Genomic DNA, 24,701 nt, shown 5'->3' with positions numbered 1-24,701 from the left:
CTGCTGTACCTTTGGTCAGAGGTTTAGGATTTTGTTTCTTAGTTTTTTTTTTTTTTTAATTTTTATTTATTTATGATAGTCACAGAGAGAGAGAGGCGCAGAGACACAAGCAGAGGGAGAAGCAGGCTCCATGCACCGGGAGCCCGACGTGGGATTCGATCCCGGGTCTCCAGGATCGCGCCCTGGGCCAAAGGCAGGCGCCAAACCGCTGCGCCACCCAGGGATCCCGGATTTTGTTTCTTATGAAAGGAGAATTTCGGGGAAGCCTGTGAGTCCCCATGCTTTTCCCCAGGCAGGCAATGGTCATCTCACCAATGAAGTGCCTGCATCTCTGAGGTGGGCTCTGTCTCACGTCCCATTCTGCTTCCAACCTCTCTCATGAGAAACAACAAGACCACCTGAGAGTTTACGAATAAGTGTGGACTCCCCTGTGTCTGGGGTCCTAAGCATAGATGGAAAATAAAACAGTAAATCCATGATGCTCGAAGCTATAAAATAAGCAAGTGCCAAATATTTTATCTAACTTATTAAATAATGAGGGAATCGGTAAGATATATATTTGGTTTGCACATCTGCTATCCAATACGAACTGCTGAAATCAATTTACAAACGGACATAAAATTGTCCAACGCTTGTACTGGTTTCCCATTTTGCTGCCTAGCACAGTTGACACATCAAAAGGACATCACACTGGCAAAACATGACAAGGTGAAAACTGGTCACATTCCACTGGACTGACTTTGCATTGCTTGGGACGGGAATCATTTGCACCTGCTATCAGGCTATTGTAGTTGAGGGAGTTGTAGATAGTCTGGTGAAGGTCAACGAAGGAAGAGATTACCCGAATGGATGAGCTAGCTCGGACATCCATTAAATTTCAAAGTCTTTCAAGAACTTTCCTTAGAGGCCTTGGAGTTATTCCAGATTGGCACAGTAGCCCTCAGTGGAGCTATAAAAGTTGGCTAATATTTTAGCAGATTTTTGTCTTGCTTATTGTAGGGGCCAATGGCAGGCTGCCTCAAGATGGGCCACTTTGGCATGAACATTATTTAGAGTTAAAAGCCATCAAAACTGAGCAGACTCAGGAAAAGCCCTTTACCTCTCCCTTGCCTACGTAAATTTACATTGGAAAGGAGAGCCTGTACCAAGGAGAGAGGTCTTACTGAGAGATGCTTCTTTACCTAAGAAACTTAGGGCAAGCTTTGTTTTCCAAACACCTCCTATCACCTTCCTGCTAACGTCTTGCTCTCCTTTGTATCCCCAGGCCCCCATCCCTCTGCTCAGCTCATATAGGCCTCCAGTTGCCTGTCTTTGGAATTTCCAAATCTGTGTGGATTCCTTGTACATACAAAAGTAAATTTGATTTTCTCCTGTTGACGTGTCTCACGTCAATTTGATTTTTAGTTCTGCTGTAAGGACCTTAAGGGGCAGAGGAAATTGTTCCTCCCCAACATTATGAAGGGGAGCAGAATACGACACTGCAAAACATGCCTCTTTGGCATAAAGATGATTTTGAGTCGATTATTTTTTGAGAAGCTGCAGGCATAGGAAAAAGTCTGAAAACCTAGTAGAATTTACCTTTTTACACGTCTAAGGGAGATTTCCCGTTGTAAGGGTGTCTCTTTCTCTGTACCAGAGAGGGGAGGATGGCTGAAATTATGGAAACTCTTAACACTGGTGAAGACACCGACTCAAATCTGCATAACAACCCTACCTTTGCCCTGTTCCTTCTGCCTTTCACGCAGAGAGTTCTCAGACAAGAACCTTCAAAGGTAGAGGGAAAATGATTTTTCTCCGCCTACACTTGCAAGGGTTGAAGGATGGCTCTCCTCATGCTGAGACAGCTGACAGAGCTGGAGTTATCACTTCGCTCGTTGGAGGGTCTTGCCCATGCTGGAGGGCTCTAGGCAACTTCAGTTTTCTGTAGGTTATCCATCATTTTTCTCCTTCTAAGGGTGGAAGCGACATTCTTCACAGCTTTCAACAACCTCAGTAGATGTGATGCAAAAAAAAAAAACGTTGTTCGGTATTTTGATGGGATGCTACAGGTGCCAGCTTTGTTGGGAGGTGTGGGGAGCAAAGGAGAGTGGGCTTTGTTCCCTCAACATTTCAAGCAGTGAGTAAAGAAGATGGGGGATGAGATTTCCCTGGAGGACACAGCCATAGGCAGGGAGACGGAAGCTAGTACTGGAGGGTGAGAAGCGCCTGCAATCCCTATGGTCAGTTTGCAACTTCCTAATTAAATGCATCTCCCTCTGCTTGGTGAATTTTATATTGTTATTAACCTCCTTAGACAGAGCCTTCCCAGGTTTTTGTTTGTTTTTAAGTGATTACCAATGGCTTGGAACAGGCCTTCACTGTGCTTGAGGAGTCTCAGTGAGTACCTTCAGCACAAAAATAATAAAATCTGTTGTTCTTTAAGGAATAAGGTCAATTAAGGGGATCCCTGGGTGGCTCACTGGTTTCGCACCTGCTTTCAGCCCAGGGCGTGATACTGGGGTCCTGGGATCAAGTCCCACATCGGGCTTCCTACATGGAACCTGCTTCTCCCTCTGCCTCTCTATCTCTGTCTCTCATGAATAAATAAATAAAATCTTAAAAAAAGAGGAATAGGGTCAATTAAAATAACCTGCATAAAGTGGAATAAGACCTATCATTGCATGGTGCTCTATACTACCAAAGACTTGCACCGAAAAGATTATTATTGTTATATTTTTTCTTCTTAAAAGATTTTTTTAATTCATCTGACAGAGAGAGAGAGTGTGAGAGAACACAAGCCAGGGGAGCTGCAGAGGGAGGGGGGGAAGCAGGGAGCCCGACACGGGGCTCCATCGCAGGACTCTGAGATCATGACCCGAGCCAAAGGCAGACACTCAACTAGCTGAACCAGCCAGGTGCCCCAAGAAGATCATTTTACACACTAAATATCTCAGATAGGAACCACAATAATAGTGCAGGCATCGGATATGCAACACAGACACACACCTTTTCTTCTTCTACCATGAAATGGTTGTACTTTGATTTATTACTTATAGCTAGCTTTTATATGGCACTTATTAATTGAAGTCACCTTAAATCTATTATTTAAATATTTTAGGGGCACCTGGGTGGTCAGTGGTTGAGCGTCTGCCTTCGGCTCAGGGCATGATCCCAGGGTTCCGGGATCGAGTCCCCCATCGGGCTCCCCACGGGGATCCTGCTTCTCCCTCTGCCTGTGTCTCTGCCTCTCTCTCTCTGTCTCATGAATAAATACATAAAATCTTAAAGAAATAAAAGGGAAAAAATGAAAGATTTTATTTTTTGGAACGGTATTAGGTTGCTAGTGAGATTGAGAAGGAAGTGCAGAGATTTTCGATATACTCCCCCCCCCCACACCCGCCCCCACACAGCTTTCCCTGTTATCCACCCACCAGAGTGGGACATTTGTTATAATTGACGAACCTACGCTGGCACACCGTTATGGCTCAGGGTCCATGGTTTGCATTAGGGTTCACTCTTGGTGGTGCACGTTCTTTGGTTTTGGACAAATGTGTAGCGACGTGTATCCAGCATCATAAAATCATACAGAGCATCTCACTGCCCCCCAAAACCCTCTGTGCTCTGCCTGCTCATCCCTCCTCCTATCTCATGGCAACCACTGATCTTTTTCTGGTCTCCATAGTTCTGCTTTTTCCAGAATGTCATAGAGTGGGACTCAGAGACCATGCATGTAGCCTTTACAGATGGACTTCTTTTGCTTAGTAATATGCATTTAAGTTCTCTTCAGGTCTCTTCATGACTTGAGAGCTCATTTCTTTTTTTTTTTTTTATTTTTTTTGTTTTTGTTTTTGTTTTTGTTGTTTGTTTTTGTTTTTTTTTTTTTGTAGTGTGAATAATATTGTATTATCTGGTTCATGTGTCCATTCACTTATTGAAGGAGACCTTCATTGCGTCCAAATTTGTGCACTTCTGCAAAGGCTGCTATGCACATCCATGTGCAGAGTTTTCTGTGGATCGAAGTTTTCAGCTCTTAGTGATAAATACCGAGGACTATCATTTCTGGATCCTAGCGGAAGACTTGGTTTGACTTTTGAAGAAACCGCCAAAGTGGCCGCACTATCTTGCGTTCCCACCAGCAGGGAAGGAGAGTGTGTGTTGCTCGACGTCCTCCCCAGCATTTGGTGTTGCCAGCGTTTGGGGCCTTTGGCCGTTCTGGTGCATGTGTAGTGATACCTCACTGTTGTGTTAATTTGCATCTCTCTGACACTTTTTCATTAAATTCTTTTTCTGTTTTATTGCAAGCGGGCAGGTTAGCAGTACCAAAGCCAATGTTGTTTTTCAGATGCTGTTATAGAGACGATTGGAGTCAGAGTGCTTATTAAGCTCTCTCAAGCTTGCACTTTTGTAAGCGATAGACAAGGTATTAGAACAGAGATGTTTTCTCAACTTCCTGCTCTTTATCATTGCAGAACCTTGACTTTGCATGAAAGAAAACATTTAACAATGGATCCAAGTCACACGTAGAAGACAACTCCACCACTGTGTGCTTTATTTTCCTTAATGCGAGATAAAACATGTCACAGTCAGAATGTGAAGTTGCTATTACTAGGAAGCGTTCTGGTTTCATCTGAATTACTGGCATAATTTTCTCCGGTTTCCTACAGCATATGTGAGCACTGGGTTTAATTTTCAAGTGATTAGCCTTGTTCTCGTACTTGGAAAACTCAATCCCGTTCCATTTACCTTATTTTCACCAAATTTTGGTCAGGTTGTTCACTGACATTTTCTCCAGTGGATGATACACACCTAAAGTAGTACTTTGTGTTGCTTGGATTTATTCTTTGTTTTAGTTTTATCATGACCTTATCGGGCATGGCCTTACTTATTGGAAAGGTCAAGATAATATGGTGGTAGGCCAGCCACGTGTGCTTACAGTACACATGACCCTTTTGAGAACACAAAAGGGAGTGGACGGCGAGATGGAGAGGAATTTCTGCCCACCTCAATGGGCCTCGTTAATTAATGCTCCGCCCACAGCTATAATTCACAATTAGGCTCTATGGTGAGTCTCTGTCTCTGCAGTAGACACAAGTCATTCAGATCTAGGAAGGGCACCAGCAAATTCATTGCCTGTTATCAGGAGTGCACAGAAAGTTGAGGAGAGTTGAGTTTGTGCCTGTGTCTGATACTGATGTGTGTGTGGTATGTGCCACGATGCATTATAATGGGGAAGGCACGGCGGGGCCATGCTTTGGAAGTTAACCAAACCTGACTTCCAGCCCTGACTTGGTCATGAATTAATAATAATATGAGTCTCCAAAGATTGTTAGTTATTAAATGAGTGCTAAGCACATGGCACATGACTCAGGAAAGAGTACGATTATAGTTATTTTCAGCAATTCATGAATTTAATAAACATGTGCTTTAAAAAAAGGGGGGGGCCCAGGGCTACAAGGAATAAAACAAGGTGGCTGAAAAGAACTGGGTGTGCTTCGAAGCAAGGATTTGCTTTCATCCCCCTCAGCACCGTCTCTTAGACAGTGGCAGGGTGATTCATGCCGAGTACTAGCAATTAACTAAATGTCTATGATTGAAATGGTCAATGGTTTTATCTATTGATTTTCAATTACAGTGACTGCCTTGTTCCGCTGCCCTGGTTATGTCCCCTGCTGAAGGAGTGTTTGTGGAGAGTCTTATTTTCATGCCCTGAATACTGTGGACTGGACCGGTGCAGAGCATGTGACCCAGGAGGAGAGAGTGGACACGTCCGGTGTGGGCTGGGGCACACAGGGATCAAACAGGCTAGTAAGATGCTCCTTCCAGAAATCTCAGCTAGAGGAGTCTTAGATGGTGAAGTCTCAAAGCGAGCACGCGGACTCTGCAGGAATGCAGAAGGACGGTGAGGAGGGGAGGTGAGAGCAGAGCCATCGCAGCACGCGACAGCAGGAGGAAGCCTTGGAGTGGGCAGCAGAAGACAGGCAGGAGAGGGAAGGCGGGGGGAGGAGGGAGGTGGAATAAAGGAGCTGGTACCCTGAGAAGCAAGGCACAGACTCTGCGTAGAAGAGAGCACAGCGCAGTAAAAGTGAGGCAGGAGCAGCCTGACCTGCGTGCACTTAGCCTGCTGACAGCCTGACCTGCGTGCACTTAGCCTGCTGACAGCCTGACCTCCAGGTCTAGTTTCCCTTCTGGTCTCTGAGCACCTTGAAAGGAAATCATCTTTACTCCTAAGATAATTTGAGTCAATATCTGTTAACTGCAGATGAATCAAACGTAAAAACAAAACAAAACAAAACAAAAAACAAAACAAAACAAAATATTAAAATTTGGTGTTTCTGCATTATATGAAACCCAGGACGAATATAGGAAGCTTTATGTTTCAGATAATCAGGAGACAAAATAGAATCATAGCGAAGCCCCCGAAACATAACTGCTATCACTTGTCTACATTTCATCCCACCTTTTTTCCAAGTATATTTTTCATTTTGTGATGTTTATATCCAATTTATTTGATACTTAATATAGTATACGACATTTTCTAATATACGGTTTTCACAACACTTCTTTTTGATCCATAATAATCCATTGACTTGATGTAATGTGATTTATTTAAACATTTGCCAACGGGAGGTATTTACACTGTTGATCTTTTTCCACTATAACTGGCTTTGTCTTATTTTCACAAATGAGCTAAGACTACAAATGTGGTCCCTGGACTGTTTTTGTTAAAGGCGCTGCATTATTTTTAAATCATCTTACGGCATTCGTTGCGGAAAAAAAACCCTGAGGATAAACTATTCTTTCCTTCCATTTTTCAGGTCACTTACATTTGCTGCTCGAATGCCTGGATGCGATTCTTATCTTTTCCACAAAGTTCTTGGCAGGCCCTTGGGGTCACCAAACTCAAAATTACTTCCTCGGCTTGGGAAAATTTTTTTTGTACGATGGTTTCTGTACTGGCCTCCCCTCCAGTGGTCTTTATTTCCCCAAGTTCCAACTTGTATTTGGAGTTCAAAGTAAGTTCTGGAGGTCCCTTAAGCTTGAGAAATCTAATACATTCTCCCATCATCAAAAAAAAAAAAAAAATCACTTGTGAAAAAACAATTTGTGTGTCCCCTTCCTTTGCATTCATTCCACCATTTCAAATTGGCTTCCATGCTACTGGGTTGATTTCTCCACGCTTCGCTCTTTGTTTCTTCGGACTACAAAGCAGATCTTCTTCTTGGGGTAGCATTTCGGAACGCCACACAATCTTTCCCAGCTCTGCCTGTTGTTCACTCAGCCTACTCCTTCCTTGCCTGCCACTTTCTTTTTTTTTTTTCCGCATAAACAATCTAAACTAGATTTAATAGCTTGGAGCTCTTCTAACGGTGTCTCTTTCTGCCACTCGGCTGCATCGTGCTTCTCAGCATCCCTCTGAGAACTGCAGCCCTTAATATTGCACAATGTTATCATAATGTCAGTGTTATTCTCTGATCCCAACCGTTGACTTATTCACCTGCTTGTCTCCCCTGTAGTCCTTTGTCCCTCATTCCACACTATTATTATTATTTTTTTGTCCTAAGGAATGTTTCTAGCCCCCCGGGGTTAGCTATTCCTCCAATGTATTTCTGAGGACTCTCTAGATCACCTGCCAAAGTGCCTCCACTCTATTTTAAGCTATAAAAAAGGCAGGGCAAATGTGTCTTGCTCACCAGTCTGTTTTCATTGCACAAGACATTATCTCAGAGCATTCTAAACAATAACCATTCAGCAAATCTCTTCCACAATTAATTATTTAAGAACTTCCCCTTTGAGTGGGGGAAGAGCTTGAGTGAGGTAAGATCTATAAAAGCCTGATGTTGGCAGAGAGTGTATAGAGTCAGAGCCTCGTCATTGGAAGGGTTGGTTTCAAAATCCAATTAGTGTTCCAAAATTATGTGATATCACCTCTAAGAATAGCTCTGAAGAAAATCAGCATCTTTTTGAACCAAGATATCAGCAGAGGGAGGCACCCCTACTTCTGGAGCTGTTGGTGTGCAGCGGAAGCTTTTCAAGGGTTGCCACGAGTGCTTTGAAAACTAGACATGAGTGGTCCTGCTTTGAAAGTGAAGAGAGTGACAGGTGGGAGGGCTTGCACCACTACCAGTGATCGGCACCGGGATTCTACTCCAAGGTGCTCTGGATCTGGTTTCATGATATAGGTTTGATAGGCAGACTTCACTACGCTGCCATGTGAAGCTTGGGCTGCAGCCTTGAGGGCATCTGAAAGCTTTCCTTGATTTTGAGAGCTGTGCTCCATCCCTCTCACACCCACCTCACATTGCCCCTCCCAGCTCTGTGTCCCACCACATGTTACAGGTCTGAGGACACGGGCCAAGTGTCGGCTCTAGTGGCACAGCATGCACGGCAAGGCCCATGCAGAGCAGAGGAAATCTGATTCTCTCTTCCCTCACTACTGAGAATCATGCTCCTTCCCAAGCTTGCTCTTCCACATGGATTGCTGCCCGTCTCGCTTCCAACACCACCCCCTCTACGAATCATGCTGTGCAAACTGAGAAGTCGTCTACTTTGCCATGAACATTTTAAATTCGCATGGAGTAAATTACAATCTTTCCAGTAAGTGGTTATTATGCCACAAACAGCAAGAACACTATAGATTTTTTTTTTAACATTCCTTAGATTTTTACACTACAGTCCCATGTTTATAATTACTAAATAGACACAGGGAGAACACGTATTGTGAAAATGTTAAGATTGTTTTCTTGTTGAACCCATTGCTCATATGCAGGTCTGGAAACAAAGCTTGTGATGACATAGGTGAGGGATCAGCAGCCATGTGGGCAAGGAGGCTGGAGCCATGGTCAACCAGGTGAACCCAAGCTGGCCCCGCGGGAGTAATGCATTTGTGGGGGTGACATCCGGGACCCTCTATCGCTCATGGGAGAGATGCTGTCCCACTCATATCAGCTTAGGCGTGACCTCAGTGAACTGTCTTTCTTCTCCCTGTTGTTCATCTTTCTTCATTTTTCTTGACCTCCGGCCAGACCCTTACTTTTTCCATGTTGACATAGCAAATGGCAAAGTCTGGTTATGCCAGAGTGTCAAATTCAGCTTAAAATGTATGGGAGGTTTTGCCACTCTAGTTTTTTGTTGTTGTTGTTTTTTGTTTTTGTTTTTTTTGCTTTGTTTTTTTTTTTTTTTTAACTTGATCAGCTAGAAAGAGCTACAGATAGAAATTGGTGTGCCAGGTATCATCCCTTTAACGTTAGGAAAAGGAAATATTTACCAAGAGACACCAAAGGACTTAGAATAAAGCAAATTTGAGCACAATGTCCATTAATCCTTTTCTCCAGGATAGTGAAGCTCTCAAGATACTGTAGAGTAGTCGGTAAATATGGTCACTGTCATGATTTACATTTTTTTGCTTTTTAAAATTTACGCATTTGACACCATCTAGATGATGCTGGTTTAGCAGCCCACGCGTTGGAAGCTGCATCGGCAAGAAAATGGACAAGGTCATATGAGTTATCATCCTTATCACTCAACCCTGAGATTCTTTCCAATAAACAAGTGGGCGGAAGCTACCAGAAATGTGGCTTGTGCCAGGAATCTCCGTTTCTGATAGTTTTGTTTTTAATGAGTCCTTGGGTTTGTGCAAAATGAATTTGTTTATGCATTTTTGCCAATGGACATTTATTGAAGTTCCTGGCCAAAGATAGTTGCGTGAAGACATGTTTATTACACTGCTCTTTCTTACTGGCCACCACCATAAATCGTGACATAATCAAAATTAGAGGGGGAAAAAAACAACCACTATCTTTAATAATATAAGAAAATTTCCACAGGCCTGATCACATAGAGTCATATCTGCTTGTTGAACATGGCTTAAAAAAAGATAATCTCCCTTTTCTTGAAGGAGGAAACATGGCAAAGCTGAAGTAGTAGTGAAGGTAATTGCATTCACACGCACATGAATAGAATAAGGTTGTTCCCTTGATAGTATCATGCGTGTTCCAAATGTAGTGCCCATATGTTAATCTCCATTTGAACCGTGCTACGTCCTGTCTGGCAGAAACTGGTTAACTGCCACGTCTCTTTTTTCTTTCCTTGGACATGTTGTGAGCACGCGTCCAGAGCTTGCCTTGCAGTGAGATCCTGACTTCTAGGAGGTGAACATAATTCGTGGAGGCTTTCAATCCTGCTGCATAAAAATCCTATGATATGGTTCCTTGTCTTTCATTCCTCAGGATGAAGACAAGCCTGAGAATTTGGCTATGGAAAATTATGGCACCAAACCGAGGACAGGAACTGATGCCTGAACCATTCCTTCGACAAGAGTCATTTGTGACTCAAGATACCCTGTTTTGGACATCAGGCAAGAAAGGTTGCTCTAGTGTTTGGACCATTACACAGTTTTGGGTTTATTTCATCAGTCAGGGTTCCTTTATCTAATGCAATGCGTGATTGTTCCTTTGCTGTGGAAAATAGAATTAACTATTTTCTTCACAGGCAAGCCCAGCCTTAGACAAGCATGGAATTTGACCACAGGCTCTTCTCTCTCCTTTCTTAATTGATTCATCCTAAATCCACAGACTATGGCTGAGAACAATAGATGTTTATGCCAGGGCAGGGAGAGAGCCTCAGCGGTCCAGACCAGGATGTCAGAGCCGACGTGAGAAGTGGCCACATAGGAAAGCTTCCTGGTGTGGGATGTTGGAAATCCAAAGGAGGAGAGGTGGCACTGGTGTTGGGGGTGGAAGTAGGATCAGCTATGGGAGATTGCATCCAAAAAAGGGAAATGAACAAATAAGCATGTACATTAGTCACAATGGGAGCCAAGGTTCCCATGGTCAGATAAGGGAGTTAAAATTAGGAATGGAAAAAGCTTCAGTGAAGACTGTTGTGGGAATAGGATCGGAGGCTATCTGTGTGAATGAATGGTTTTTGATACCATGAGAGACATAAAGAATGAATACAGATATAAATGTGTGCATTTATTCCCTGGTTCTGTTTAGTAAGGGATCTGGGAACAGGGACAGTCCAATGGCAATGAGTACACCAAAGACCTAGATTTTGGCTTCTAGCTACCATTCTCTATTAAGAAATATGAGGGCTCCCTCACATCTGGGACTGGATCAGGAAATGTACAAGCTGAGTTAGGAATATCTTGTGTCAGAAAGTGCCCAAATCATGAGATCACATCAAAAACACTGAAGCTAATTTGGAGGAGCTAGGACTGGTCACACTTGGGATAGTTTGAAAGGATTAGAAGCCATTGAATGAAATGACAAATCATGAGGCCATATTGACCTAAATAAATGAATAGCAAGTTTGATGAGGAATAGAATATCCAGTGATACATAATTACAAAGGGCAAGTGAGTGACTTTACACTGACTTTACAGACTTTAAAATGACTTTACACTTTAATGGAATGATCAAGTGACCATCATTAGGTCATCATTGATTAATGGCACTAAGAAAATGTTGTTCACCACAAGATAGTATCAAAAGGAACGTTATTTCTGGGATATTCCTGCCAAAGACACATAGCTTGAATGGAGTCAGAGAATCAGAGAAACACAACATGAGGAGCATTCTGCAAAATAACTGGCCTGTGAACTTCAAAATCATCAAGGTTATAAAAGTCAAGGAGAAATCTGAGGAACTGCTCCAGATTGAAAGATATGATCAAATGCCTCATGTGATTCTGGAATGTAGTTTTTGACTCTAAAGGACGTGATAATTGGCAAACTTAAATGAGGTCTGATGATTAGGTTGTCTGATGTAATGGATCCAGGATAATTTCTTTATTTTGATGCATGACTTTCCCCATTTGTAGGACACATGTAATGCATTTTTGGGATTAATGATGCATCAAAGTCACCACATTTACTCAGAAATGTTTCCGGAAAATAAAAAATAGTTCTTTACACTACATTTAGAACATTCTACATATTTGAGGGGTTTTTCCTAAGTATTAAGGAGATGGACTATGAGCTTATTCTTTCAAGACTTCAGATAAGGAGGTAGACCTGTTTTTCCCGCCTCAAGTTCATAGCCTTTATGAGGAGTGGGGATTCCATGCAGGTGGGGTAGTTGAGGGAGGAACAGAAAAAAAATTCTTAGTCATAGAAGTTAACTGTGAACCAGCATCTCCTTTCCTGCAGACGGGAGGCTGATGTCTTCCACTGAGGAATGAGGGGGCTGTGCCTTCTCAAAGCTGCCTCTCTGCAATTCTGATCCAGGGTGAGTTCATGCCACCAGAGAGGCCCTCCAGATGACTGGGTCAATGTGCTACTGTGTGTGAGTCATCAGATGCAGGCACAGCTCCCTGGGGAGTCATCAAGGGTTTGTTCAAATCAGGTTGGTTCACTCCCATGAGATCCCCAGAGAGCAGTGAAGGGTCAAAATTCTCTTTTGTGTAGAACCCCTGGCCCTCCTTCTTCCATTTCTTTCTGGATCTTCACCGATTCCCTGATGTTTCCATCTCTGTTACCTTTTCTGCCTTGAACTTTCAAGATTTTCTTTTTTTGCCTTCATGGCGACCCAGAATATCAATGCTTGATGTTATTCTAGAACTACTATCTAATGCAACACATAGGAAAAATAAGTAAAAAATATACTTAGTATATATCTATTATCTTCAGAAAGTTTAGTTTTATAACTAAACCCTACAATTATGATTCCAGAAGAATAAAAATGGAGACATTAAGATGTTAAAGTAAAATGTCTATTTATGGAATTGACTCACAAATTCAATAATTGCCCCACATATGAGTAATAATATGTTAGAGAATAAGATGACATAAAGATAACTCACATTACCAAATAAGCAAGAAATAAAGTGCCTCAAAATTAACTTAAAAAGCCAAGTACTAACATATTTAGAGAAAATGTTGAAACATCATTGACATATATTAAGTAAGAATTAAATAAGTGGAAAAACATGTTATTTTTTTTTCTTGGCGACAGAGACTCAGTATTGTAAAGATGTCAATCTTCCTAAATTAATTGGAAAATTGAAAGCAATCTCAATATAAATGCCAGCAGGATTTCTCTGAGTATGAGAAAAGCTGGTTCTCAGAGCAGTGAGGAAGCACCGGCCCCTTCAGATGCACAGATGTGTTATAAAGCTACATGTATTACAGCCACTTGGTATTGGTAGAGCAATAATCAGAGAGCAATCAACAGGACAAGGAGTCCATAAATAGATTGACATGAAAAGGGGAATCTAGTGTATGACAAAGAGAATATCCTGAATCAGTGAGGAAGAGAGAACATGTTTCACAAGTAACCATGAGATGGTGATGTGGCCATGGGAGGGAAAAACAGCTACACATATACACTCACAGATAGGTGTGTAGTCACTATAATTCTAAATAGTATCTACTTGTTTATAGAGATGATAGATGATAGATCAGATAGTACAGATGGACAAATGGATGGATAGATAGGATGGATGGATAGACTGACCAGATGGATGGATAGATAGATTGATAGGATGGATAGAGAGATAGGTAGACAGGATGATTAGATAATAGATTGACCAGATGGATGGACAGACAGATAGATGATAGATAGATGATAGATAGATAGATAGATAGATAGATAGATAGATAGATAGATGATAGATAGATAGATAGATAAGATGGATAGATAGTAGATTGACCAGATGGATAAATAGATGATAGGATGTATGGATAGACAGACTGACAGGATGGATAGATGGATGGATAGATATTCCTATTTATGTAGCTATGGCTTATTGTATTCTTTATATATTTTTAAATATGAGGGTAGAGACTCTAGAAGGGAAGAGGAAATATGGTGTTGAACTGGAGATAACTTTTGAAGCAAGATGAAAACCCCAGGCACTGCACAGATGTAATGATTTGGCCACACACGAATTTGTAATTTCTGCAATCAATTATACACCAGAAATGAAATTAAAACACAAATTTAAAAAGTGTATTTCTTGGCCTAGGCCATCTTGGGCTTGAAGACAGGGATGCTTTGGTTTGTGCATTTAAATATTTGGTATCATCAAAAGTCCTTGGCATAGCACGTGGCATTAACAGTTGCTCCAGATACATTGGATTGATGATCAGTTTATTGTGTTTATTAGAACTCCATACTTTGAAATAGGAAATTTTCCTCTACATCCAGGCAGGAATTAATTCACTTATCCTCAGGAAGTAAAAGAAATCCAAGTTCCCAGAATCCAGCTAAGCATGACCTTTGGGATATAAGAGGAACCATAGATCAACAACGTGAGAACTCACTCCAGTGATAAGAGGTGGTCCAAACTATAGAACTCTTTGATTTCCACAAGTTTTTTTGGTTTCTTGTAACAGCTTTTGTGAGATATAATTTACATGCGATGCAATTCACCCATTTAAAAGCGTACAATTCAATGGTCTCTCTTCTGTTCACAGAATTGTGCAACCATCACCATGAATTTTAGAATATTTTCATCAGCTCAGAAAGACAGCCCATGCATTTTGCATACCTTTGCATACATACATTTGCACCCACTCCTTCTCTCCAGCCTTTGGAACCACTAACGCACTTACTGTCTCTAAAGACTCGCCTACTCTAGACGTTTCATATAAATGGAGTCCCCCAAAAAACGTGGTCCTTTATGACTGGCTTCTTCTCATGGCATACCATTGTCGAAGGCCATCAATGTTGTAGCACATGTCAGCACGTCTTTCTTTTTTTTCTGACAGTCCATTCTAGGGATGGACCGCCTGTGTTTATATATCCACCCATGCATGGAAATGTGAGTCCTCCAATTTGTTTTTCAGGAATGCTTCGTATATCACCATCCTTTGCAATAGCATGTGAATTTTAGAGTCTTTTCCATTTCTGGAATCAGCCATGAGGGTTTTGACGAATTTGCAGTGAATCTGTAGACCGCTTTGGTGAATATTAACCCGAGCAAAGATGAAGTGTTCCAAATCATGGACATAGGATGTCTTTGCACTTTGCACAACATGTTCTAGTTTTCAGAGTATAGGTTGTACTTCTTTCATAGGATTTATTCCTAAGCATTTTGTTGTTTTCAAGGCTTTTATAAATGGAATTGTTTTCTTATTTTTATTTTTGGATTATTTGCTGCAAGCATATAGAAATTCAATTGATTTTTTCTTTAAAGATTTTATTTATTTATTCATGAGAGACAGAGAGAGAGAGAGAGGCACGGACACAGGCAGAGGGAGAAAGCAGGCTCCATGCAGGGAGCCTGACATGGGACTCGATCCTGGGTCTCCAGGATCACGCCTTAGGCTGAAGGCGGCGGTAAACCGCTGAGCCACCCTGGCTGCCCAATTGATTTTTTTTAATATACTGAGCTTGTATCCTTAGAATTTTCCATATGTGAGATCATGACATCTGCAAATAAAAATTGCCTTCTTTTCCTATCTACATACCTTTTAAAAAATTGTTGAATTTATAAAATGAACTGACTACTGGGGATCCCTGGGTGGCTCAGCGGTTTGGCGCCTGCCTTTGGCCCAGGGCGTGATCCTGGAGACCCAGGATCGAGTCCCATGTCAGGCTCCCTGCATGGAGCCTGCTTCTCCCTCTCCCTGGATCTCTGCCTCTCTCTCTCTCTCTCTCTGTGTCTCTCATTAATAAATAAAATCTTAAAATAAAATAAAATGAACTGACTACCAAATTTTTTTTCTATCTGCATGACTTTGTATTTCTTCCCTATCTTGCCTAGAATTTCTACAACAATATGGAATAGAAGTGGTAAGAGCAGTAATCTTTGTCCTTGTCATGCTCCTGATCTTCGGGGAAGGCATCCAACCTTAACCATTAAGTAAGATGCTAACTCTTGGTGTTTTGCAGATGTCCTCCGGGCATTTTTCTCAGTTTTCTGTCTATGCAGGAAAAGTACCACAACTGATTTAATGATCTGTGTTCAAAGTCTGACCCATATACTTCCACTCACTCTAAAAAATATATAGCCATGTGACATGTGCTACATAATGAGTGGTCTTACACTTGTGTTAATAGTAAAGGATGGATTCCCAAATACTTTTGGTAGAATGTAATATTCACCAAAATTCCAATTCAATTTTAATGCTTCCTCCAAAATACACACACACATATACACACACAAAAACCAGACATAAGACTGGTCCCATGACATTCAAATACAAATTTTAAGTATGACGCAGTGATACGTACTAAAGTATCTTAGAAATGATCGAAAATATATTAAGAGAAATGTGTTTTTAAATTGTGCTGAGAAGCTTAAGGAATCATCAGCTTCAGTTTACAAACAATAATGTTCTCTGGCAACTGTAAAGCGCTTTTTAAGTTTGCAAGAACTTCTACAATCTCTCAATTTTGAGACTTGGTAAAAATGCATATTCTTTTGAGGGATGAGAAATCTGTGTTTCAAAGACATCTATCAGCTTATGTAGATGCATACAGAGGTTAAGGGTGATGCTTGTACTAAACACTGTTTCCTCATCCACGTTCCAGAGCTTTTACCTCCAATTAGCAAGAAGTTTGCAGAACTGATTGTCATTTTTATCACCACCTGTAGTTTCCGGCAGAGGGCAAAAACCAGGAAAGCTTGATTTGGTTAAAAAAAAATAATAATTAAAGCTCAGGAACTGAAGAGCATTCAAATGTCCCATGACATTGAGATGGAAAATAAAAGCTATATTTAAGAATATGATTATGGGCTGTTGGCACTAATTAATGTTAATTTATTTTTGCTATTCAGGTGCTTAACTGAGGTGAGTTAATTGATGTGTGATGCAAATTCAGAACTTTTCTAAATACATATTTCAGGTAAAAACGCTCCAATTTCCAGGATGGCATTCTATTTTCTCAACACTTGGAAATCAGCATTCCGCAATTAAAGCAATTTAAAAATATTTAAAGAGATGGCAATCATCTCTAGTCTGGGTTAGCCGGATTTCAGCATATTGCCCCGTGCGCTCATTTTCAAGATATGTAGATTAAAGGAACGAATTCTAAGGTACTAAAGAGAGAGAGAAGAGTTTTTGAGAATTTTCCTTGTACGGCGGGGGTGGTGGTGGTGGGGATTTCATGAGTTACAGTGAGCTACGAAGCAAAAACTATCTACCAGGTCAATAAAAAAGGGCTTGAAAATGAATTGCTATTCATTTATGATGGAAGAACTTCCGGACTTTGGTCAAGGAAGCATTTTTCAAAGCTACTTGGCATGTTGGCTGAACATAAGGACATGTGTTTATTAATGGAAAGGTAAATCACGGCCCTGCAAACACCCTGACGGTCCTTTAAATATGAGTTGCAATACCATGCGCCTAAATGCACTTGCTTATGCCTCTGGAATAACAACAGAACATCTTCCTGCCACTCAGCCATGTGCCCAGAGCCAATTCTTACATCGGGCACAGAATGTAGCAGCCCTCTGGGAAACCTGTACTGTAATCGTAAGAAGCATCAGTGGTAGCCAATGGGCTCATGCTTACCTGAAACTGTTCACACAATGTGCATTGTAAACATTTGTCATCACATGTGTGCCAACAAAATAGAACCAAGAACATGTGAGTATGTGCATAGCATATATATTAACATTCGGTATTGGTTGGCACCCATGGGAAACAGGTGCACCCAAGGGTTTCTGATGCGTTACAAACTTTCCGGGAGGAAATACGTCAATATATAGCAAAGAAAACAAATGAACATCCTTTGACGATCAATTCCATTCCTAGAAAAACAGTGTCAGTGAAGAATCATCGGCGTATGCAAAAATTTAATTGTAGGTTCTTCCAAGTTCTGTTTATTAACAGTGAAGAGATGGCAGGAGCTTAAGGCCCCAAGTGGAGAGTGGATCAAATAAGAAGGAGCTGAAGTTCAATGCAGTTATTTAAAGATGGTATTCCAGGATAGGTAACGACAAGGGCCAAGAGTGCAATATATAAATTAACAAACAAGTTAAAATGATTGGGTAGATATAAATATAGCTATATATAGGCACAGGTGTATAGTTACAGAAATAATTAAAAGGATATATACCTCATAGGAAATGATGGTATAATTATAGGTAATTTGCATTTCCTGCTTTGCACGTTTCTGTACGTATAAAATATACCAGTAAACAACAAAAAGGTAACTTTCCAGTGGAAAATCCCAACAAATACCACCCCTGTTGGGCAATCAAGGTCCACACCAGCTATGCCATCACGTTAACAGAATGTACCCTTGCTAGGATGTGACCAAAATGACCCTTTGCCTCTTTCTTCTAAAACCCTATAACCCAGTCTACGCGTGAGAAAAGCATCACACAAACCCCGACCGAGGGACATTCTACAGAAGACCTGAGCACTCTTCTTCCAAACCCGTCCAGCTCATTGAAAACAAGGGAATCTGGGAAGACCATCACAGGCGAGAGGGACCTAGGAAAACATGAGGAGTGGCCGTAACGTGGGACCCCACGTGGGGTCCTGCCTACAACAGAAAAGGGATGTTAGGAGCTGTGTAATATGGAATGAGGACATGAGTGAAGTATGCCTCTGAGTTAATAACGTACCATACATTTCCGTGTGGAGATGGGCTTCGTGAAGGAGAGGAGGAGTCTGTTTCCTGGAGGTGAAGAATGTTTTCCTGTTTCTTCATCCACATCTGTCCATTTCTGCACTGAGAAGGATGCATGAAGGGTGGTCTCATTCGACGTGAAGATCTTTCTTGGAGCTCAATATGGGCATTTTTGATGAGCATCCAGGCTAGACCATCAAATCTTAGACCCCTCCTCCATCCATACACGGAGTTTTCTGTGCCTCCACAAATCTCTTCCACTGGCAATGGGTGGAGGAGTGGAGTATGCTTGTGGGATCCCATAATGATCATTTCTTTAGAACATACCCTAGAGCAGGGAAGCTGGCACCTTCCTGACCTCCCTCTGGGTTAGACAGCACTGTGGCTCACACCCACCTCTCACCAGTCAACTAAGCTAAGTCCCAGCTCTCGATGACATCACAAGAGGCATGTTTGTGACATCACTGGTTTCCAGGAGATGGGCCATGCTGCTCACAAACATGATGACCAGTCCATGCTATGAACACCTAGAGAGAGTTTCTAAAGCAATTAGCTGGAAGGCTTTTCTCCAAAATGGTTCCAATTTCTACCCCAACTGGCGAGAGGTAAGGGTGTTGGTTTTGCCTTAAACTGTGTTTCTTAAAACTGCCTGTTAGCATATATTGATCATTTCTTTCTTGGTTGGAAGGTGTGAGTGCTGCCTTGTTTTTCCCCCTGACAAGGTTTTTCTGGTTTGCCTCATACAGTGGGGCCATGGTGTAGCCAACCCAGCAGCCGTGGACTGCTGGCAGCTCATGTTCAGGGGAGCAGGAATCAATGACAGAGCAAAGGTGTGTAATGGGAAGTGTGAGGCAATCAGATATTGGGAAATGGAGAAAATACTGGGTTTGTTTCAGGGGCATGGACTTCAGGCCTCTGTGTGCACCTTCATGACGTCTTCACACTAGTACCTGCAGGGCTGAGCTTTGCCTCCTTGTGATGTGGGGACTTGGAAGCCTCAAACACGAGTCTGGTTCTGATATTTTATGCCTACCGCTCTGACAAAATTCGCAAAGATTAGCCCTGCCCTGGGGGGGGGGGTTAAATTATTACTGAGGTAAAAAGGCTGTGGAATGGCGTGATCATGAGATTTGGATTATCTACTCATTATCTGTACCTTGAGGGACGAATATGTGAGACATGAGTGGGTCTGAAATTGTGTCAAAAGAGGAAGAAAACCATGAAACGTGATGGCGTGAGGTAGGCAATCATACGCTTTTGATCACTCAGCGAAAATGGATCGTCATCTCTGTGTTAGGCATCGGGGTGACATTGACGGGAGGGAAGGGAAGGGAATGGAAATGATCAGAAAGGAAGAGAAAGAATGAAAGCACAGTGTGGAAAGGTGGGCCGGAAATTTTGTGGTTTTGTGATTTCCAAAGAATCAAATTTGTTTCCTATAGTCTTGATGGTAGGATTCATGCAGAAGGTGGAGGGCTCCAAGGTCAACCAGTAGGACACGTCAGATCGGAAAGGACAGAGGACACCATCCTACAAAATTGAAAGGATGTTTTGCACGTCATGGAGAATTTTAGTGTATGAGCCATGATGATTAGAACGTGGTTAAGGTTTCTGGCAGAAATGTGGAGTTAAAGGAGGAGGTGAGGCTGAAGGGAACATTAAACATTAAATATTAATATTAAAATTGCATCACCAGATCAAAAGTCAACAGTGTGAGAAGTTTATCTTCAGCTTAGAGCATGCTGGCCATGTTGGGCTCCAGGGAAATAGCATAGCCTTAAACTAATGCATTGCTAAAAATAAATGAAGACAGGCAACTTAGCCTTCATTTAAGAACTTTAAATGAACAAATGCAAATGAAGTAATCTAAATAATAGTGGAATTGAATGGATTAGAGGAAAGTGTATTTTTATAAAATCACGCTAGATAGGATTTTCCACAAAACAAATAAAATGTAATGTTAAGTGTATAGCTATGAACAGCATTTAAAAATCTTACAGAGATCCAAAATGAGTGAAAAATTATACATAATCAAATATAGAGAAATTAATACCTTTGAAAGATATATATTTGTATATAGAATATGAAGAAAATCCTATTCTTTATTGTTTCATATCCATGTTTTATGCATATGTAAAATAGATGATATGGATGTAATGTGAATATACCTTGACATATATATAATATATATTATCATATCTATAACTTAGAAATGAGGATGCACTATTCTTGAAAAAACATAAATTGTCAAAACAGGCTCAAAAAGAGGTAAAAATCTTAGACCAACGGTTCCAAAAATTTTTGAGAAAGTTGCCAGAGGATGATGCCATAAGTGCAATGAGTTGTTTTAAGTTCTGACGAAGCACAAGATTCCTGTGCATTTATTATTTTCCAAGAACAAAGAAATTAGGACAATAGCAGAGCAGTATGTCATTAACAAATAAGGTTCCTTTCAGGAACGTAAGGCAGGTCAACATGACATCCAAGGATATAACTCATTGTGTCAGTGGACACCAAAGAAAGAGTAAGCAGTTTTCTCCATAAATTAGAAAACATTAATGAATTTGATAAAATTCAATATCCACACCTACTAAACATTGTTACTAAAACAGCAAGAGAAAGACATTTCCTCCCACGATTAAAAAAATCATTACTGCAAAAGTCGAGTCATGCTAACGGTGAAGCCCTAGACATTTTCCCTTAACCTCAATCCAGGCGATGATAAGAATTCTCACCCCAGTTTTCTTTATAGTTTTCCATCAAAAAAGATAATGGGACACATTTGATAGGAGGAAGCAAATCGTTGATATCTGAAGATGGCCTGATAGCAGACCACAAGGGCCAGCTTAAAATCCAAATAATATCCAAAATTATGCAACTTCATTATGAAACCCAGGGAGGCAACAGTAAGCGTTTTAAAAAATGGTTACTGTTGACCGGATTGAAACAGAAAGTCAATATGGCTTTCAGGTTTAAACCATAACCAGGTAGGAAACATAATGCTGCAGTGTTGTTTGCACAATAGTGACAAACATCAAGAAAGAGAGGAATAAAATCAATGAGAAAGTCTATACCTATAGGAAGAAAGATATCTTTTTTTTTTTTTAAGATTTTATTTATTTATTCATGAGAGACACAGAGAGAGAGGCAGAGACACAGGCAGAGGGAGAAGCAGGCTCCCTGCGGGGATCCTGATGTGAGACTTGATCCCGGGACCCCAGGGTCACGACCTGAGCCAAAGGCAGACGCTCAACAGCTGAGCCACCCAGGCACCCCAAGAAAGATAGATTTCTTAAACTCAGTGGAAGGACATTAAAAACAAAATAGATGTGATTTAATAGAAAGCACTGACTAAATAGACACAGAGCATGCTGGTCCAGAAAGACTTAAATCGTAAAGATAAAGTCCACTGCAAACACGTTAATGCAAATTCATTCAGAATATCCAAGTATTAACTTGAAGAAATGCTTGAAAGTTCTTTCGGACAAACCCGGTAGGTTTTGCAAGTGAGTTTTGAGACATAAAGGAGACAACTTTTTTTTTTTTCCTAAAAATATGAAGATATTTTATGGAGTTAAAATAGTATGTCGAGAACTCCTTGAGAGTCATGGAAGAGGGCCTACGTACTCAGTATATACAGGTGCACAGACATATAACAGGATATCCTGAACCCATTCTAATAGCGACAGAGATCTAAACTGACAAGAAGGAAACTTGGAAGGTATTAAGTGAAGAAAACAGTTAAAAAGCACAGTTGGTGATTAATAATGCATATACACCCGAAAGCATGTTTCCCCAGGAGTAATTGGAAGGTTCTACGGGAACGTGTTAACTAACCATGATTATATCTGAGGAACGTCAAATAAGCTAAATCTCAAAGGCTCACTATTTGTGCATCTGTGTCGCATTTTCCCGTTTTCTCGGATTATCATGGTGAGAACTTTTAGAGAAAGATTGAAAATAGGAGTGAAGAGAATTCTGCGCTGTTGTTTCTCAGCAGCATCCCAACCAGAAAGAAATCCAATAAAGTGAAAAGTGAGAAGCGGCCTCTAATTTTGCCAATTTGCTCCTTAATGGATTTATGGAGCACCATTTACGAGGTGGAAAAGCAGGCAAAGCGTGAGCGGATGAGATAAAGTGGCACAAACAAATCCACGGGCTATTTTCAAGTCTGTCAAATCCGCCTAGAATCTGCTGGGAAACATAGGGGCTTGAATACCCCAGAATATCTGATCCTACCAATATCTTGGTTTTAGCCCAGGGAGACCCCACGGTGGAATCTTGACCTCCAGAAATGACAACAGACCTCCAGAAAGATGACAAAATTCGTGTTGTTTCCATCCAAGTAGTTTCACGGCGACTGGATACGGGAGCAATAGGAGACTAGGAGAGTTTCCTTCCCTGATGAACTATTCCTGTCCCCATCTGGGAAACGTCCCATTGCTGTAAAAGAGCAAAACTCTAGCAAATCTGTCTTGATAAGGACAAGCCATTTCCACAGCCCCAGATGAATGGCATCGGGCTTTTCCTGAACAATGATGCTCCGGTGGGCAATTTCTTGGATATAAGCCCTGATTAGGATTCTCTGGGGCCAACAGGTGTAGAAATTGTTCTTGCCGAGGCCTGGAGTCACACCAGATGGCTTTATTAAACATGAAACACTTTCATACCAAAAGTGGGAATGTGAGAAGAGGCAACATCGAGTCCCTTTAACACGTAACCAAATCTTCACTATTGTCTTTCTTAAATGGTGACAAGAACCTCTGGGAATTTTTCCACATGCTCTTTCTTTGACAGGTAGGCTCAACTCCATGTATTTCTAAAGCAAATACGATTTTCTGAATGAATTTTCTAAATTCAGGAACACACATTTGTAAAGCAATGCGCACAAGAGCAATGGCACAAGACGAGAAAAACTGAGACCTTCCAACTGGGAATTAATTCCTGCACAGAGGATAGGAAATTGGAAGCAATGAGTCGGGAGAGGTTAGGATCAAAAGCAGCGGTTCTCAGACTGTGGTCTCTAGACCGGCAACGTGACATGTCCCGGAAACTTGCTTAAAAAAAAACAAAACAAAAACGTGAAGTCTCAGGTCCCATCCCAGACTTCTTGAGTAGAAACCATTATAGAAGGGACCTGGGGTATTAAGCAGGACATTACAATTGAAGGATACAGCCTCAAACTCACCCGTGGTTTGGGTGAGGTCATCCCAGGAAAGCGACAATTCCCACCACGTCTACAATCCTCAAGTCTTACCCTCACACCCACATCCTAAAAATGGATGTCATCCTGGAGTCTTTTCTCTGTTTGTCCTTAAAAAAGAAAAAAAATATATATATATATACTTATATTTACACATCCCAGATGATTTACTCTTTCTGTTAATGAAGAATAAAGGAGAATCAATTAATAACATTCTCAATTCAATGACCATAGATTTGAATACTGTCTCCCTTTAAAAAAAAAAAAAAAACATCATTTTTGTCAGTCTCGTGGCTACTACAAGCTGCTTCCAAAGTATTAGAGAGAACACAGGCCTCCCATCAGCATTATTATATTTTCAAAGGAAAAAAAAAAGGTGAACATCCATCTACATAAAACAATTTGGGGAATTCATGAGGGTTTTATTTTTAAATGTAAACCAACATATTATGGAAGCAGCCTGGACTTGATACATTTTTTTTATTCTTAATCTGTTATCTTATTTCTAAATGTCAGCCTTGGTTTTGAATTTGTTTTGTCTCCTGTCTTTTGTAAACACATTACTTTTCTTCCCCTTTGCTTTTCTACGGCCAATCTGTTGGGAGCTTTTTAGGCTTCAGCTGTTAATTTGTTCCGTGTCAAAATAGCCTTACTATGTAATTCAGGACGCCACGTGGTCTGGGCTTTGAATTCATAAGATTATTGCTAAATTTCCATTTCACTTCGGGGTGTCAGGGCATAACCAAAGAGTGTCTTGAAATCAAGCACGTTTTGTGACCATTCCTTTTATCACCTCGTCTTGAATATTCCTATGTGATAGGTAGATAAATTGGCTCCTTCATTGGAGAATACAGGTACACATTTTACCATCAATTACAAATAAAGCCGTGCAATGCACATCTAAGTCAGTAATTGGAAGAAGTAAAAAAAAAAGAAAGAAAGAAAGAAAGAAAGAAAAGCAACCATCCAGGCGATTCATCATGTATCCTTTA

At 41.0% G+C, this 24,701-nt stretch overlaps 2 protein-coding genes across 10 annotated transcripts in view; one reads left to right on the top strand and one right to left on the bottom strand.

The window, feature by feature from the left end:
• Positions 1 to 18,893, bottom strand: part of NLGN4X (neuroligin 4 X-linked) — a 361,845-nt gene extending 342,952 nt beyond the window's left edge. The window contains exon 1 of the mRNA XM_077889032.1: positions 18,502 to 18,893. The gene's annotated coding sequence lies outside the window, so the exon portion shown is untranslated. The remainder of the gene's footprint in view (positions 1 to 18,501) is intronic.
• Positions 18,894 to 18,977: 84 nt separating this feature from the next.
• Positions 18,978 to 24,701, top strand: part of LOC144307985 (uncharacterized) — a 51,323-nt gene continuing 45,599 nt past the window's right edge. For 5 of the 9 annotated variants that reach the window (XR_013374637.1, XR_013374636.1, XR_013374638.1 and 2 more), the window contains exon 1: positions 18,978 to 19,111. Coding sequence is in view for 2 of the 9 variants with exons in the window: in XM_077888100.1 (XP_077744226.1) it covers positions 18,992 to 19,111 (120 nt within the window). In the remaining 7 variants the exon portion in view is untranslated. The remainder of the gene's footprint in view (positions 19,112 to 24,701) is intronic. The other 4 variants (XM_077888100.1, XM_077888101.1, XR_013374640.1 and 1 more) reach the window with 2 other exon arrangements.

Source organism: Canis aureus, chromosome X (genome assembly GCF_053574225.1).
Source record: "Canis aureus isolate CA01 chromosome X, VMU_Caureus_v.1.0, whole genome shotgun sequence".
Lineage (NCBI taxonomy): Eukaryota > Metazoa > Chordata > Mammalia > Carnivora > Canidae > Canis > Canis aureus.
The sequence above is the reverse complement of the archived record's forward strand: the minus strand, read 5'-3'. Positions and strand labels throughout refer to the sequence as shown.